Source organism: Netta rufina (genome assembly GCF_964035555.1).
Source record: "Netta rufina genome assembly, chromosome: Z".
Lineage (NCBI taxonomy): Eukaryota > Metazoa > Chordata > Aves > Anseriformes > Anatidae > Netta > Netta rufina.
In genome coordinates, this window is record NC_140126.1 from 4,819,545 (window position 1) to 4,839,158 (window position 19,614).

At 40.2% G+C, this 19,614-nt stretch overlaps 1 protein-coding gene across 1 annotated transcript in view; it reads right to left on the minus strand.

The window, feature by feature from the left end:
* Positions 1–208: 208 nt before the first annotated feature.
* Positions 209–19,614, minus strand: part of KIAA1328 — a 170,626-nt gene continuing 151,220 nt past the window's right edge. Inside the window, exon 11 of the mRNA XM_084304859.1 lies at positions 209–3,550. Coding sequence (XP_084160985.1) covers positions 3,337–3,550 — 214 coding nt within the window. The 3' untranslated portion in view covers positions 209–3,336. The remainder of the gene's footprint in view (positions 3,551–19,614) is intronic.

The window sequence follows — 19,614 nt, forward strand, 5'->3', positions numbered from 1 at the left end:
GCAAGCTGGAGATTTAGAATACACATGATACGATGGCGTGGAAAGTGGAACATATTGTCAATGGTAATTGTTACATCTGCATCAAACAAAAGAAACCAGAAGATAATTCAAACAAACCAAAGTCTGGAAGATTAAAACGAACCCCCCAGATAATTTATTAGATTAAGACCTCACATACATATATAAATATATGTTCAAGATGGTACTCAACAGTGAGACTGGAGGGACTACAAGTGGAAAGGATGTGATTGCTACAGGTCCACCGCGTGCAAGGTGCACACAAGCAACGACTACACAAACTTGGCCAGCGCGTGTGTACAAACCACTCAGGAAGAACACAAAGTGAAGGTACGGGTAGCAGTCTTAGCAGGAGTCATGTCACTCCACAAAGCCTCATGTAAAACACAGCCCAATGTGTAGCTGAAGCGTATTAACTGTGAACACTCTGGACAAACAATCTGTGGCTGGACTAACTCCCCAGCGGCAGCTTCCTAATATAGGAGCTTAAACTTAAAAGGACACTGTCAAGTGATTGCTTTTGCTGGTTTAATTTTTGCATTTCCTCCACTGTTTTAGCAGATGGAAAACAATTCCCCTCCCAGTCCCAACTACTGATTTTGTCCTTTCCTATTTGACAATCATTGATTTTTTTTCTAAGGCTATAAATGTTTTAATAACTTCAACTTTGTAGTGCCTCATGGCAAAATATCTTCGCTTGCACTGACTGCTAAACACTATTCCTAATGTACTGCTGATAACTAGAGCAAGAGCCAGCATTATAAAAAATGATTTTTCACAGGGTCTGCCAAATTAATAGCTTTTGCTTCTCGGTTCACATCTCACAGATAGTTAAAACATGCGGGTCTTCATCCATCAGATATTTCAACTATCTTAATTGTAGAATTCTTGGCTACATAAAGGTATGCCTCCCATGTAGCTCTGACTGATCGACAGCACCTTGAGCACAGAGCCCACAACCCTAACAGCGTCTTTTTAAAAAGAGCTACTGCCAAAATATAGATTCAAGTCAAAAGTTACCATCAGAGTTAGAATTGTTAATGGACAAAATGGATCATAAGGAATCCTAAAGCAGTTAAATATTGACACCCACGAGGAACCAAAGAACATAATGCTCCCATGCAGTGTTCTTGACTGGGTACACAAAGGCACCTTTCAGGAGATATACTTCTATTTTTTTGCTGTTTCAAAAGGTCAGTTAGCACTTATTAGAAAAGGCAATTAACGTTTCAGTCTAACTGGAAAAGAGAAGAGAAGCAATCGGACTGAAATCAGAGAACTGGTTTTTAAAAATGCTAAAAATGCAAAACAAAAATAAGAATAAAACCAACCCCCTCAAAAAATCAATCTAAAGCCTTAAGATCTATGTGCTGGTCATCATTTTCATGGTTTTCCACGGTTTTCCTGCTGCTCCTTGTACGTTTTTCTCTTCCTTCCCCACCCTTTCCCGGTCTTCCTAAGGAAGCAGACTACTTGGCCAGCAGAAACATGCTGAGTGAGAAAACCTATTGCCCCAGCTGCTACACTTGGGTCAGGGCACCTGTCATGTCTTTAGGGCTTTGACCAGAAATTTGTGCCTTCACAGGGTCAGGGAGCAGAACACGAGGGACACTCAACAGCAGATGGACATATTGGAAAGAACTATGATGCTTCACTGACAGCAGGACAGACCAAGCAGGGCCGTTCCACTGCAGTCATTTTTTGGTACAGTAATGTCACCTCCCTCCTGTGAACTCCTCCAAGCACCTTTCAAAACTCAGCTGGGACACAAGGAAAAGGTACCACCTAATTCATGGTTAAGAGCCTGAGCAGAACAGTTCAGTATAACTTAAGGTTTACCTCCCCCTTCATCATCCATTTATTTCACTGCTCTAAAAGCAGGGTGCTGCCAGGAGGTGCATGCTAGATATTCTGCATCATGCTTACTCTCCCCCAGGAGGCACAACGTGCCTCATTGCAGTCTTGCCAGCTCCTCGCAGAGCACAGGAGTACCAAGCCTTGCACAGGAGTGAGCGTGTTGGAGGCAGGCAGCAGTGATACCCCAAGGATCAGACCAGCAACTTGCTGCCATTAAGATAAGCACGTTTGCCTAAAGAGACCAGCAAAAAAGCTGCACTGGCCCACCAATTGGCATTTGGGAGCAAATGGCCTAGAACTTGCCCGTACTGGCTCAATTCTACCTTTCCCTCGCTGCAATTTTACTGTGCAAAATGAGTATTTTAGCCTCATATTTCTAGGAACACATGCCGGTGGCTACTGTTACAATAAAATATGAACACTGCATTGTGGAGAAAATGACCATTAATCCTGTAATCTGCAGTCATTTTTACCAATTCTGCACATTTCTTTAAATAACCAAGTACATGCAGTAGATGGAAGTGCATTTAAATAAACTGAAATAGATACAGCATGAATAATTAAAGCCGGCAGGGAAATGTGCATTGCGAGCCGCTGGTGGAAATAATTACTGATTTGTCTTATTTACAATGGAGCCTGGATACCAGATCAAAATAGTGCAAGTTAGTGAAAATGTCTTAAGCCTGTTCTTATACTACCACAACTATATATTTCATCTTGAAAAGTACATCACATAGGTTTTGGACCACTACAACATCTGACTGTGTTCTGCTATTTCAGGGTTAGGTCTCCCAGTGCATAAACTATGTCAAATAGCACTGATTTAAGGAGGAATATATTTCACATGGATGCCTAGTACATCAATCTGCAACATCATCTATTAATGTTATTAGACACTGTATAGTTGAGCTTATGATATTATCCCCTAAAAACTCAGCATGTTTAACATCGGAATGCTGAAGAAAAGGTAGATCATAAAATCACTGAAAAAAGTAGTAAAGTGCTTGTACCTTTATAATATGCCAGGCTTTAAACAGACTTGTTTAATTAGAAAATAATCTACTTTGAACGTTATGGTTCTTGAATGTTAGGCAGTTCTTGCAAACTGCTTTAGAGCTAAAAATCAATAATGAAATATACTTCTGATATGAGACTGGCAAAACTGTGACTTCAATCTATTAGAAAATGTTGTAGATGAAAAAAAAATCTGCTTTAGAATGATTACTTGGCACATGAAAGGTTTAGAAAAAAAGTTAACGCTTTCTGATTGGTCTATCCCACAAACATTCTTGCACCATGATTACTAAAACCAAAACGAAACTGGATGCTAATTAACTGTTAGAAGAGGGAAGACAATCAGTTGTCACTCAAATAATTTAAAAATGGTACTTTAACACAAACAAATCAGAAAGAAAAAGTTCCTGAAAATTCTACAGAAGGGCTGTAGAACAAAGAGCAGTGTCAAATGAAGAAAATCTCCTCGAGCAGCCGGCTCTCCTCTATCTCATCTGCTCTGCTTCTGGAACTGCGAGGGGTCTGGTACCAAGACGACGGCCTGCGGCTCATATGACGAGGTGTGTGCATGTTGTTCCCATCATATAATTCTCTGTAGTGGTGTCCTGGGGCAGATATGGGACTCATAGCTTCAACCAGGTCCAGAAGAGAGGTTTCATACCTACAGAAACATACCAAGAAAATGGGAACTCTGTTAAGCATCACACAGGAATCAAATCCAATCCTTCCACCTGCTTAATCCAGACTAGACCTAGGCTTGTCTATTGGGGGCCATCAGTCCAGAATGAATTTTGTTATATGAGTTCCTATGAGGAATACGAGCACAGAGGTGGTGAGAAAGAGGCAAGCAAAGCATGGGTGCTTGGGTTATTTTAAGCCGTTTCATCAGCTTTTCCATTTGATGTGTGTAATGTCTTAGTCACACTCCGGAGATTGAGGACAGGATTCAGAGATATAACAGCCAAATACACAGAACAGGTACAAGACAGACCCACACAGGTAATGGCAAAGTGACTTATACACATGCTGCACTTTTTTGAATAGACCTCTACACTTGATTTAGTTTCCCGGGGATCTGAAAACAGCAGGAGACTTTATTATTATTGCCACAAACTACACGTGCTTCCTGTAAATCTCTATGCACTATATGGAGTCTGCCTCGTGGAAGCACTGAAGGAATATAATCTAAGCAAGGCAATACAAAATCAACACTTCAGGCACCATGAGAGAAGGCAAAGGTGCCAGACATTACTCAGGCTGTCCTTTAAGTGTGAGTACAGATGTGGGGGAAGGTTGCAGGCCAGCGTTAGCTAGTAACGCACGCTGAATAATGGCAGGTACTTTAGACAGAGACTTCCTATTAATATTCACACAAGACAAGACCTGATCCAAATACCAGCACAGGATTGATCATTACAATACATTTTCTCCTGTCCAATTTTAAATGTCTTAAACAATGCCGGTTCCCTGCATCCCTAGGGAGGCTGTTCTCTAATCTAAGAGATATGACTCCAGAGTTTTACCTAAAAGTCCCCTTCATTCCATTTTGTTGTTAACACCAGCCTGCCTAACATTCCCAGTGCTGAAATAATTCAGGCACTCAATAACTTACCTGCAGAGAAACATTATTCACAGCACCCAACTAAGATATCAGTGTGGCTGGTATGGAAACTACCATAAGGTCCCTGCCACTTAAGAAGAAAGAGTTCATCCACAGAGTGAGGAAACATCTCAAGTTGTTTCCTGCAATGAGTGGGAAAGCCTTGGGTTTTCCATTCGAGACAGGGGTAGCCTAGGAAGACTACGCAACCAGACCATCCAGTTGGAGCAAGTTCCTAAACTCAGACGGGATGAAAATCTTCAGTGCAAATATTCACAGTAGTTTATTGGTGTGAAAGATTAGCAGAGACCAATGGATTTCCCAGAGGCAGACCACCACTTGTAATGTCCAGTCTCCTCATGCAGCAGCAGGAGTTAAAGCAACTTTCCTCCCTAAACCAGCAAAGCCATGCAAAATATCCTTCATTAGCTCCAGTGGCGAGTGTTATGTCCTAGCAGTTGTCAGAAGACTGACTGTGACAAGCTAACTTGTAGCCATGTCCAAGAAATGCTGAAATACTTTCTCAGCTCATGTGAGTTAACTGGGGCACTGTTCGGTTAATACTGATATTAATGGCAATCTTAGTTATGCTACTATTGCTCCAAAAGCCAACTCTTTAATTTCCTTGAATTTTCATTGTTCCTTCCAATTTGATGGTAGCCATCTTTCCTAACACAGCCTGACTTAATACAACCACGTCTCAGCACTCTCTCCTCTATCTGACTATCTGTATTAATTTCCTTCTGATATACTAGTTTGCATTTCATCTGATCAGAAACCTATTTTGCCAGATTTTTTCACATTTTGCACGTATCTACATGTCTTTCTATTATGTCTGTTCAAAATTACCTCTAATAGCCAGAAATGAGTGACTCAACCCCCCAAAACAGAGCTTTGGTTTTGTTCCAAATGGACTGTGTCTAACCCTACCCAAATGTGATGTCTTACAATTACTCTAACCAAAAACTTCAGAAGGACATAGGTAGCCATGCAAGCCACTATAAATGGGCCTGTGGTTTGTATTAGCATTCAGAAAGTACCCTCTGAAAACCCGGGCTCCTTAAAAACATCTCCAATGTAAAATGGAATAAGCTATTCTGCTAGTGAGAACTAGCACATAGCTATATTAGACTTTTCACATAGGGAAAGTTTTAGACTAGACTCTGTAGATATACACAGATGCTTTGAACCCCAAAGAAAACCAGTTAACACATACACTGGTTTCATTAGCCACACCTAAAAACTTCTTTTTAGATTAATCTAGTCTAGCATACAAATGCTTATCTCCTCTGACTGTAGTGCTATCATAAAATTTCAATTTCTCCAGCAGCCACATTCAATCACAGATTAGGCAGGGGGAAACCAAACCAGCCAGTGCATTTATAGCAAACGTGCAGGCCCTGGATTTCAGCAGTACCTTGGAGTTTATTTCTTCTGCAAGTTTATCTAAGTTTTACAGCATTTCTGCTATCAGGAAGGCTAAATGATTTGGCAGATTACAAGAGCAGCAAATAGCAAAGATTATGTAAAAGACCAGGTGTTGTAAATCAGTCTATTTGACACCACAGTTATATATGCAATAAAGTGAATGAACTCTGCTAACAGAGCGCTATCTGATAAAGAGAATGCTCCTTGCAGGTATTTAGTGTTTAATCCCATGATAATGGTTTGCCCTGGTTTGTCTAGGCAACATCAGACAGCATCTGGCTGGAGGCAACTGAGTAGACCTAGAATGGTTTGAAGCCCGCAAAGACAATTTTCTCACTATTTATTTGTATCTGAATATTTAAAGAGGCACAGAATGCTCAAAGCCCAAAATGAAACTCTCTAAAAACAGCACATGTATTCCTTCCATGATCTGCCTAAATGTGTAAGCAAAACCAGATTATTGAGATCACACTTTATGGCTTCAGTGAAGTCAAAGCTGCAGCATCAGGCACCCAAAAGTCAGAACGTTTCAAACATGAAAACTGATCTGGCAAACTTGGCTTGTGAATAAAGAATGCTCTTTTAATGGAAATTAACAGTCAAGAGAAAGAGAGGCCCTTGCTCATGCTTCCCCAGGAGAAAAAATTCCCAAATTTGCATCAGTGTTAGACGCTTACATATATTTTCTTTTATGTCTTTTGTCCTTTCAACAGAAGGGAAATGAGGTAGACAACTGTCCCCTTAAAGCTGGTGACAATTCAGTCTGTCTTCACCTTTTAGCAACAGCTGCCAGTATGCTGGGAAGTCACCTACAGAACAGACTGGAGAACAATCTATTTTCTAAGCCCAGTCTTGACATTTCCACCATTTGTATTTTTTTCCTCTGACTTTCTTGAGCTTGAAAGTCTGCATGTTTTTCCATGGGAGAAGAAAGTTTGTGCAGGCTACTCTACAAGCTTGGATTAGAAGTTATTTAGATAGCTATGCTTTGGTGAAAGTAGTCTTACCATAAGGTCTCCATAAATTCTATCAGGAGAGGAGACACAAAGAATTGGCATATAAACCATAAGGAAGGCAGGGCCACAAACAAGAGGGTGTTGAGAGAACAGACCAAGGTAAGCACACTGAAGCTCTTCTTTCGACAAAGAAATTTGACTTTTGTTTTTAATGTACTACGTAAATCTCCAAATACGGCTCAACAGAAAGCAGCATGGAGATGCCCAAACTATCTGAGAGCTACCACAGGGATCAAACCTCTGTAGCTGTGTCAGTGTAGAACTGTGACCTTAGTGGCTAAATCCATCCTGGTCAGGCATTGCACCATGCTGTGACAGTATTCTCCTAATCTCCTGTGTACTATTAACACAGGTTGCTGGAAATTTGGCTCGTCAGACACTTAAGTGTTTGTGGAAATTTTATTACAAACTTTCAGCATTGGCTCCTAATTAAATAAGTATCTAGTAGAGTTTATAAACTCTTAATGTAGAAAACAGTTTTAGCCCATCACTAAAGTAACAGAAAACATCATAAAGCATTACGCTTTATACCAGCTCGTTAAAAGTTCACATTTTAAAGAAGGAAACAGTACAAAATTGAGTACAGGTTGGCACAGAGTCAAACCTTTTGTTCCACAGTATTTCTGTTTCATCGCCTGTGCAGCAGAATACAACGCTCTGAACATCTACAGGTGCATCTTACCTTGCGATATATTTCAAAACTGAACGGGAAGGAAAGCGCTTGCATTTTTATGACAAACACGCAAATGTGGCTGTTGCTCTGGGAACCATAAGACCACTTATTCCCAGGGTGGTTGCTGAGAAATCACCTGAAACCACTTGGTATTCTGTCCAATAAAACCTGCTGAAAAATCAGAGTTCAGACAGTCCCACAACGTACAGTACTGAAAAAATGGTCAGGTTACACAAAAGTGATGCACAGAACTCATTACTGAGCAGGATATTAGAGAAAACAGTGCTCTTGAAGGTAACCACAGAGGATCCTCACATCAATCAGCTGAACAGCAATGTTTGTTTATTTATTCGTTTAGGCATTTGGGATATGTCATTAAATTTTTAATGTTTGTCTATTTCCCATTGCTGGTAAAATATATTATATTTCTTATATGGTGTTCAATTTTTAAACTGTGCTATTGTATTTTTACATTGTGCAGTCCCATTTAACTAATAATATCATTTGCTCCTTCCTGAAAAAAACAGCGCAACACCAAACAAGTTTGATATTTGGAGAAGCAGAAATTTCCCCATGAGGCAAAATAACTAAACTTATTAGAGCCATAAATACTCTGGCAGTGAGATATATGTATATTTCTTTAAACAAGCACTGTCAGATATTATTTGATCACTATGTTCAGAGATATCTTTTCATTTACAGTCTCTGAAAATTTATTCTTCAACCATAAATGTGTACAAAACACAGAATGTCTCTTCTGCAAGGTGATGGCATTTCAACAAAGCATACTGGCAATACGGTTTTGGAGATTAGTAGCTATATAGGCTTACTTTATTTAACTGTATATACCAGAGGAAATAAAAAGGTTTATTTTTATACTACTGCTTATATTTTCAACATAAAGTTCAAAGTGATTTACTAATGTTACATGAATTGCCTTTGAATTACGGTACAGTATTGTGCCCAAGTACAAAGCCTAACACTATTTTGTATTCATAAAACACCATCTGCCTCCAAGCATTTCACAAACACTAAATACAGCTAAAAACACCTTCAAGGGGTAAGGAAAAGACCCATTTTACAGAAAAGGAAACCAAGCTTATTGTTACTATAAAGCAAATGTCAAACTCCTACTTGACTGGAACAAACAGGGCAAATAAAAGCAGCTTCCGCAGGAGAAAACAGATGCAGATAAGGTATGGCGTTAGCAGCCAAGATACCCCAAACATGAAGACAACACAGTGGTGTTACAGCTTGAGGTTACCTGGAAAAACTGGCTGGAATGACTGATCGATTATCCACCTCAAGCTAATCCAGGTTCTATTGGCGATGGGTGGAATTCTGCCCAAATTCAAAAGTCCTAGCCACTTTCTGCCATCTTTTTTTCTTGTGTCCACAATTCTTGCACTAGGGATGCTAGAGGTTATGTCCCTGGCTCATCCTTTCAACATCCATGTATCAATCTTTTGTCCAAAAATATTGGACAAAATTTCTTGAGAGGCAGAGACCAAAAGAACACAGAGGAACCAAAATGTGGGTACACCAATGCCTGTATATCCAACAAGCTTCTGCGAAGCTTTTGATTTTACAAGTTGTAACCGCCTCCTCTGGATGGGGCCTTGGCCAACCTGATCTAGTGGGTGGCATCTCTGTCTATGGCAGGGGAGTTAGAGTTAGATGATTTTTAAGGTCCCTTCCAACTCAAGCTATTCTATGATATGATACTCTGAGTTCAGTATCACGTAGACATGGTGTTGATGACTCTTAACTAGGTAAATTACCTTTTTGTCCAACACTTTTGATGCTTTTTTTGGAGTTTCTTGCTATAGATGTGATATTTGACTACCTGAAAGAATTTAGTGTAATTCACAAGCATATCAGGTCATCTAAAAATTTTTTTCTGTTTACTTCTCATTCCAAGTCACTGATCAAGAACAATCCCAACACTGGTCCCTGCTGACTCTTGCATCATGGAAAATGTATATTAAGTCCCTTTACTTGCTACCATGAAATGATTAGTATACAGATAAAAGGACTTTCTTCCAATCCTGTGGAAACTTGGTTTTGTTAACAACCTTTGGTGTAGAACCTTGACAATGGCCTTTTGAAAATCCACACACACTGTGTGTAGTTGATCTTCTTTGAGTCAGTAGGTTTCTGGGTTCAGGATCTTCAACGTCCTACCCAATGTCTTGGTTTCTTTCTTCTCTGCCTCCCTGCTGTATGAGTATAATCCAGATTTTAGCCAGTATGCTATTTGGCCCAGCAAGCCTCAGATGAACATGTCAATGAAAAGGACAGACCAGTTGGATAGGAAATGAAAGCTGGAAAGAGAAGCTGATTTTGCAGTCATTCCCTCAAAGGCCAGAAGTCAGGATAGGGAACCTTGTCTCTCCTGTGACCTGATCTTTAGTGACCAAAGAAACCCCTGTTGGAGTATCCCCATGTACTGACATGCTAAACCCCCCAAAAACGAACCCAGAGAAGTGCAATCTTTGAGGCTGAAGCATCAAGAGAATGAACGAGATTAAATATGGACTCAGAGACAAAGGGACCGTGCCAGTTAGCCTGAGATTCCCATTTCACTTTCATGCAGGTTGGAACTGGGAACAGACACTTTACCATGGGAAACAGGAGGAGGCAAATTCAGCAGTGCTGTATGTATTTAAACCAGCTCCAGGTTGCAATGTATTTCTTGCCTGTAACTGTTCTGTATTTTCCAAAAGTATCTCAAAGTTCCTTAATTCTTAAAGAAAAAGATCAGACTGCAGAATAGTTCAAAGCAATTAAAAAAAGATCTAAGCCTTTTATTTAAAATACATCACACAATGTAAAACAGAATATATTTACAGTGTCCTCAGCAAAAGCCTCCCGGAGTGCTGTAAAACCCACACCCACATAATAGAGAGCTTATAGTATCAGAGACTTTTAGAGAAGTCTCTGAGGCAGTATTCACAGAATCATAACCCAGAGAAGGAAAAGACTTATTAGATCATCCAGCCTTCTCCCCGCTGACAGAGAACCATTCCCTACAGTGTGCTTCCTAACATTTTTTTGCTAATAATCAGCCTCTTGCTATTCTCCTAGGGAAGCCATTCCACAGCCAAATATATCTCACGCTAACATTACCATTATTACTTATTTACTGGCTACAGTATAACCTAAAGGGCCTTGATCAGGGGGACCTACTCTACAACCACTTGTAAGAGTGATTCTCTGTCCGAAAAAGCATACAGTCTACACAAAGTCCAAGGGGAAAGATATACAATTTAGGAGATCAGAGTAGCATGGAAAACACTCCAAATGTTGCATGAATATTTGCTTTAGAGTTTTGTAGGAGAAAAAACTATGTGTTGCAAACCAGAATACACAACAAGAATGTATTTCTGATAGTCAGCTAGAGACAGACAAGGAGGTTTTTTCTTCCTCCCAGTTTCACACTATTTGTTATAGCTAAAGATCTTGCACAGTACTGAAAAATCCGTCTTCTATTTTGGTGCAAATACTCCTTAAGTATTTGAATAACATTACATTTCTCCCTTCTGCTCCAGTCTCAGTCAACATTTATCTGAGCCACATGTATTTTAATCTTCACTCATAAATCAATACCTTGAGCACAGCAACAGATTTTGCCACTCTCCTCCTATCTTTGACAGCATCTTTCCAGTAAACGATCACCCAGAAACGAGCACCATATTCCCCACGTGTGGTTATATAGAAGCAGAGAGGAGACCAGCTCCCTCCAACACTCACGCAGAGCATGCCTTTGAGGACTCAGATGGCAACAGCCTTTTTGCTGCTTTCATGGCTCTTGCACCCTTCCTACTTTGTGTGTGTTGACCCACTGCACTGTAACGCAGCGCTGTGTGCTGCAGGACCTACAAACCAATGAATAGAACGCCTCATTTTGTGGGGTTACTAACAATTTTTGCTATTTCTGGTGGAAAATGACATCAGAGATTGCTGCCTTTGCATACAAGAACAGGGAGAAAAGTAGCAGAACTTGGTAATTCACACCTTTACTAACCAAAATGAGCAGTGGGAGGCAGCACTATGGGACAACCTTCTCAGTGTGACAGGCAGTAGTAAAGAGCTAAAGAGGACACGGTGTTAAAAAAGGCCGAGCACTGCTGGCTTGGCCCTGGTCTTTTGCATACAAAGCAGAGCCAGTGTGCTAAAGGATACTGGGTTCAGCATCAGCATGGAAAAACTTTTGTCCTAAGTCAGGTCTGATAAGAGATTTTTATTCCACAGCTTTCACCCTGGCTTCACCTATGATAACACCCAGCTGGCTGTCATTACTGAACTAAGAGTTACTGCTGCTCTCATTCCTCCTTGCTAAACAAACAAGCCATTTTCACTTACCCACTAGTCAGAGACCAACACCTGCTTTCCTCACCTTTTCACACTCCTGTCTCAGGGCTCCCAACCCTCAGTTATCCCACCTTTTTGCTACTGGAAACTCAGCCTTTTCTATTATTTCCTCATCGGACTCTCACTCAGACTCTGCTGCCATGTTACCAACCTGTCAAATACAACTGAAAGAACTTCTTTATTGTTTTTGTCTCTGTGTGCTTTTAGTAGTTAAAAAAACAACAAAAACCCCAGATCGTTTCTTTTTAAGGTACGGCTGCAGGCAGCTGAATTGGCATAACTGAGGTTGTAATAATTCTGGAAGGGGGAGAGCGAACAAAGACATGAGTGCTGAGAAGTAAAGAAACCTTTTAAATCATATCTGCCAGTGACAGAAGAATAATTTAGAATGAAGTTTTAGTAGAAAAGAAAGGAATTACAGAACCATGGAACTACCATGGAGTTTAACAACCACCTCTGCAATCACTCTGTTTGTATTGTCCTTCTCTCCCCTCCCACACACCCGCTTCTGTCTCATCAAGTCTGAAAGCTCTTCAGATCAGAAAATGAACCTCAGTATATGTACAGCACCTGAGGCCCTGATTCTGCTGTGATATTACATAATAACTTTGCACTTCAGAGCATGCTTAGCTTTTATTCCCTTTAAGCACTCTGTCATCACAGCATATCTTCAGCGAGATCTTCACCCTTTATTGTTCTGGGCCAAAACTAAGCTGTCATCATCTTCCCTGCCATACCTCATCCCCCTACTTCTCCTGCCTTAACAGCCTTTCTTCTATTTTTTTTTTTTTTTTTTGCTCTTACAAGTTTGTCCCCCAGCATTTTTCCCCTCAAAGCAAGCTCTAATTCAATGAATCATCTTTAAAATTGTGCTTTTGCTTTTATAATCTGCTAAAGCCTCTGACAAAGGGTTTGCATATGTAAGGCATAGTGCAATTCTGCACCTCCTCTCTGCCATTCTGGGTCTTGGCCTTTAGTTTTGATTTTGCATGTTTTGTTTCTTTTTCCTAGTCTGCTTTCAGCAAAGCTGGGACTGCCTTATAACCATACAATGGCTAGAACTTTGTAGGTACTAAATAAGTAAAAAAAAATAAAAAAAAAAATAAGGGGCATAGCTCAGGAAAAAAAATAATGAAAAAAAAAAACATCCAGCTTGCAAAGTCCATCATCATTTACATGGATTAGCTATCTGCCTTTCCTCACAAGCTCAGTCCATATTCCCAGACTGCCAGATAATAAATCAAGTTTTTGCTTCAATTGTAGTCATTGGGAGATCTGTAGAGTTTTAGGTCAAGCACTTATAACCATTTTATGATTCCAAAGTTTCTTACTTTGTCATTTAGTTACTGAACTGTGAGCTTTCATTGACTTTCTAACCATTGTGGCAAGAACTGCTACTAGCTGTGCAAGATTTAAAACCTCATTAAGCAGAAGAACAAAATCGGGCTGCAGTAGTTTTAGGTGTATATTGGGGTGGAATCGTGACCCTACGGAAGCCAGTGGAAGTTCTGCCACTGGCTCACAGGTGCATTGTTTCTTCCCTCTCTGCTGCTATTTGTTGTACCAGGATGAACAGGTATTGCAAAACCTCAATTTTACAACTTGGAAATGCTTGAAAATTGGTTATTTTACCTCTTTTCTTTTTTCCTCTACCTTGCTGAAATATTTTACATAGTCAATTGCTGTACCTAAACACAAACTCTTCCTGTGGATTTGTACTATTCTTCCCCTCCTGCTTGTCAGCTTAATTTCTTCTGCTGTGGCATGGAGTGTTTAATAGCAAAATTCAGCTATTCAGAAACTCAAATTCTTTTGTTTCTTAATTATCTCTGCCCTGTCAGCTATATCAGTGAAAACAAGTTACCATTAGACAATTCAGATACCAGTAAACACCACGTTGTGATAATATAGAGTCCTGTATTACTGTCATTACAGAAAAAGCTGTTTCAGGGAGGTTTAAAAAAAATTAAATAAGCCCAGCACTTCTAAATGGCCGAAAATCTAAAGATATCTTAATTATTCTTCAATATCTTAATCATTCTGAAGAATCATGATCTTGTATAATGGCCATTTTAAATGAGAGGTTTGTTGCTCTGCACAGTTGCCACTTCCTTCTAATTGTGAATTAAAGCATAATTTAGAGTGGCTCTATGCCAGCATGACTACAAAAATGTACAGACACTAACTCTGGTTGAAATAGGGGGGAAAAAGCAGTTAGATTTCTTTAAGTAATAGAAAATCACTCACCAAGTTGTACTTTAAAACAAAACACTAGAGCTTTAAGTTGACAAACTGACTTGAATTAAACCATACAAAAAAGTGCTTGCACTGTAAATCTTACGGGGCAAAAGTGATGGTAGGTTATCATTCTGTTTATTAGCATGCACTTTGGAGAGTTCAGGGCAAGTATGGATACGCATTCATTCCATTTTATGCCGCACATTACTGAAAACACATTCTCCATAAATAATTCATAAATGCATTGTCTGAAATTTCAGATTCCAAAAATACAACATGGTTTTCAACTTTATGGTTGCTTGGTCTTCAAAAACGAAATAGACAATTGGATGGATGGACTTGGCAACCCTGATAAGAACCCATCAGTCAGAATTACACTCCAGAGGTAAATGCAAACATCTTCTAGCTCCTGATCCATGGAACAGCAAGGCCATGAAGACAGCCCCTGTGCTTGTACCAGTCCCTTGGTAGGGAGCAGGGAGAAAAAGAGAAAAGGGCAGAAGTAACCAAGTAGTGAGAAAAAAGTGTTCAGTAGGAGACCTGATTTTAAAAAGAACTTTTATCAGAAAATACAATGCCCTGGTCATCTCCGGTCATGAGCTGGGTGCATAGCTGGAGTGTTAAGAGAGAAAAGGATGCTTTGCAGTCTGGTGTGGTGGGAAGCTAATGGGGCTGAAGCTGCCTAAAAATCCAGAAGAATTTAAATTTGAAATATAGTAATAGTCAAAATAAAGAAAATGAACATATTTTGCCTTGCAAAAAGCCCATTTTCTGGCCAGACTGCACCATGAACTTGAGCTCTGTTTGTTGCTCTCAGCACTTAATTGGTATAAGTTCATTAATGGTAATGGCATAGTAACTGGCATAATCTTTTATGCCGGTTATGCTAGCATAAGAGAGGTGAATAGGATCTTACAGTTCATCTAAAGTCTAATTTCTGCTGGGAGCAGAGTGACCACAACTCCTGCTGAAGAAACTGAAGTATGCTTTATAGGGTAGAGCGGTTAAGTTTTACATGCCTTGTGATTCCGTATCGTGCTGACATTATATATGTAGTTTACGCTCAGTGGCTTCTTTTTCCTTCATAATGTACTCAGAAGCCTCACATCAGATAGGAACTGCTTTTCAGACAGATTTGCATTCACTTGCTCTGTTCTGCTCACCTCCCAGTGAGAGGCACACACAATTTCGGGTACCTTATCTAATGAAATCTTTGGTGCCTAGCCCTAACAGAACAGCCGACAATCTCGCTACATGTCAGGTCTTTCTTTGAACTCATTCAATCCGTTTTGCCTGAGAGCAAACATTGCCACCGAGCTTGAATTCTTGGCAACCCAATGTATTGATTGCTTGGGTGCAGACCATACGTGAAGAGACAACGCTCCCACAAAAATTGTATTCCAGTACCCAACTGCTGTAAAAGCTCCTGGTTTGCACTGTTAAACCTCCTGCTCTGTGGTGGAATGGTTGGGACTATCTGCTGTTCCATTCATTTCCAGGTGTGCTGAACTCTCTGGGGTAATCTTTAAATCAGCTGAGATTTCATACATGAAAGATGAGGATACATAATTCAAGAGAAGCCACTGAGATAAAACAGTAGCTGTAAAAAAAATGCAGTGTGCTGGTGGTGCCTGGTTTAGCATGTCAAAGAGGGGTGACTGCTGGTGAGGAGCTGTGCACAGCTGGCACGAGAGCATGCCGTGTGGCAAAGCAGGTAGCATCATTGTGAGCTTCACAGGGACACAGGCACCAAACAGGTTTGACACTGTGCAAGTACTGAGTTAGAAGGCACCCTACAGAAAAAGCCAGCAGTAAAGCATGGAGTACGAGGCACTCGGGCCTGGTGTCCCTTGGCTGTAGTCATCGCACGCTAACAACCTCTTTCAAAAACTTTACACAGGTGGTAGGTGTCCCACTGAGATAAATTACCTACTTTTGGTTGCTGAACAGATGGGCAGGGAAGTGAAATTTTAGTTTGTTCATTCCCAGCAGTAACTAGAAAAGATGATCTCGGGCTCTGCAGGATTACTTTTCGATAACCATACACCTGTGGATAGTCTACGCTTCTGTCAGAAACTACATAACGTCATCGATACACTACAAAATAAGGCTGAGCATTTAATGGCTCAAGAGACTAATGCTAAGACTCTTGTTCCCATATTCTTCTGAATAAATTCTAGGATGAGAAGGACCAGAAAGTATTCCAGCAGGGACCTCAACAGACAGGAGAAATGGGCTCACAAGAATCTCATAACATTCGGCCATGTGAAATGCAAAGTCATGCACCTGGGCCGGAATAACCCCAGGCACCAGTACATACCTGGGCTGACTGGCTGGAAGATAGCTTTGCAAAGAAGGAACTGGACACTTGTTGCCTTGATACACACACACACAAATTTTAATATTAGCCAGCGCAGAAAGCAGCATTGCCAGCATACTGAGGGAGGTGATCCTTCCTCTCTCCCGAGTCCTGGTGGGACAATTCATTTGAAGGGCCAGACCCAGCACTGACAGACATGGATGCACTGGAGAGAGGCCAGAGAAAGGCAACGAAGGTGATTACAGGACTGGAGTATCTGACGTGCAAGGGATGCCTGAGAGAGTTGGGACTCGGCCTGGAGCAAAGGCAGCTCAGGGTGATCTCATCATCTATAAATCCTTGGTTACTGGAGGAAAGGAGACAGAGCCAGGCTCTTCTCAGTGAAAGGATGAGGTAATAGGCACAAATTTAAACACAAGAAATTCCATTCAAACGTAAGAAAGAAAGCTTTCTGACTATGAGGGTGGTTAAACACTGGCACAGGTTGCCCAGAAGGTTGTGGAGTGTGCGTCCTTGGAGAAATTCAAAACCTGACTAGACACGTCCTGAGTAACTGGCTCTAGTTGACGCTGCTGTGAGTAAGGGGTTGCATTAGATGACCTCCAGAGGTTTGTTTTGACCTCAGCCATTTGGTGACTGGCTAGGGTGTTTTCTCTTCATGAACATATTAAACCTCACTGACAGTATATGGCAAAATCCCAAGGACTCACCATCAAGGATCGGACTCTGATTTGCCCATACAGTTCAGGCACGGTGTTTTAAAGGAAGCTTAAACTGCCAGTGCCTGCAAACTAGAAAGCCCAATAAACCAATGCAAACATTAACCAAAGGCTTCTGCAAAGAAGGGTCTGCAATTCAGTAAAATCCGACTAGATGCATGGGAAACATTATGACATATTTAAACATAGGTCTTCCCTCCCTTCCCCATATACTTTACCAAATTATTTGCATCTATTCCTGTACAAATACCTGACAGTGTAGCATACAACCCCATGTGTGTATATATACACACATATATATAGTGTAGATACACATGTATATATTTTTTATTATTTTTTTTTAATAAGAAAGCCATATACAAAGTTAAGAAACTTAATAAAAATATTGTTAGTATCTTCACTTTTAGCTTGCAAATATTTTTCTGGCAGAAATCTCCAGCTAACTTTGCAGCAAGACCTCTCAAAGGAAACAGAACTCTTGCTAACAAAAAAAAAAAAAGGAAAGAAAAAAAAAGCACACTACAAAATGAATGTGACCCAGGGACTTACCCTTCTATGCAACAACACGAGCAGAGTGCACAGAGACAGTGAAGTCCGCAGGGCGTGAAATTAAAATTTTCACACAGATACAATGAAGTAATGATACAATGTTACAACCTTGGCACAAAAATCTTCTGGTTTGAGTAAAGTCAATGTCACGTGATGTTACGGTTTGTGCACTGGTAGAAATGGTCTGCTGCTAAAAAGTTCATAACAAAACAGAAGGAGTGAAAGCAAGAAAATTGCATGGATAATTACAATAGGTCTATTCATTCTAGTGATCTAGACGTTCCTTAAGATGCTCATCACAGCAGTATCCAGTTGTCACTTTAGGCTGATTTAAGAAAGAACACTTCTCTTTCACGCCTCGAAATCTAGGAGCTGAGATGCCATTAGGAGATAGGAAAAAGACGACTGAAAGAGATTTGAGCTTGGCAAGGAAGGGGGAGGGAGAGGACATCTCTTATTAGATCAGTTTGCTGCCTGTGAATGAGGTGGATATGCAGGTTCCAAATTCCAAGCATACGGGTAGGAGTAGGGATGCACAGAGCAATTAACAGAGTCAAGCAGAAGCTGGGATGAGCAGCATCTGGAGCATTGTTAAAGTCCTTCTAGGAATTGTTTCACCTCTTACAGTAAAATGGGGAAGTGGCACTGGAACAGCATAGGCTCATCAGAAAGGACAAGGTCATTGCAACGAAAACGGAGCTTGCAAAATTCCCCAGCAGATCCATGTGCAGGGGCATGGACACAAGTTCAAGAGCTTGCTACATCTGACCTGAGACTTGCAAAGCAATATATAAACTGCTCCCCTTATACCACAAATACACCTACACATTTCATCACTGAATTATCAGATAATCTGCATGGAGCAGAAAGCATTTCATTTCTAAGAATATGAAAAAGTCAGCAAACTCATAAATCATAAAGCTGCTTGTCCATTATGATGTTTCACAGATACCTGATAAACTGACAGATGTGCGTGCATTCTACAAAATACATTTATAGGTCTGAACTGTTGGGAAAAAATCTGAATTCAGCACCACTGCTCATCTCAAAGCAGGTTTTCATGATCAGAGGCACAGAAGTTATACACACAAGTACTATTGGCAATGCGAGTGGTGTGTGCCACTCGCCCTTCAGGAAATGTAACAGAAAAAGTCAGTCTAACAGTGCAAAGGTCGTTCCTTACATGGCATGTTTCCCACCCTACTGATCCACGACAGTACGCACAGAGAAACATAGAGCCAAATGTGACTTAATAAAATCTTGAAGTCCTCAGCTTATTATTTTTTTTTTAATTTTTCTCATTTCATTCCAGTGATTTCATTAGGTTAGACTTCTTCATCTTTATTAAAAAATAATCAGAACTGAAATGTTTCAATAAACCCAATTTCTGTTTTAAGTAGTAAAAGATGATTCAATGCAGATGAAGCAAAAATGAAAGTTAAAAGTACAATGGCAATAGAGGCTTTGGGAATCTCCTTTAAAAGATTTTAAATACATAAGTTATATATTAGTACTCTAAAATGTCTTTTTTGTTGTTGTTATTATTACTACAGAAAAAGAACTTGAAAAAGCAATTTTTTTTCCCACTATGTTCTCCAGCTGTACATATCGAACCAAATCCTTTAAAACTTATGGTTAGGATGAACCACAGGAGAAAAACAACACTTAAGGCGCCTCTACTAAAACAGATAACTTTGTACAGGACAGAAAACAGAGAGAATATTATGTTCAGTAAAAGGCTTAATTTTCCATTATGCTTTCAAATTATTTCTCCTGAACACATTCAGACTATAAGAAATAATTCAGCT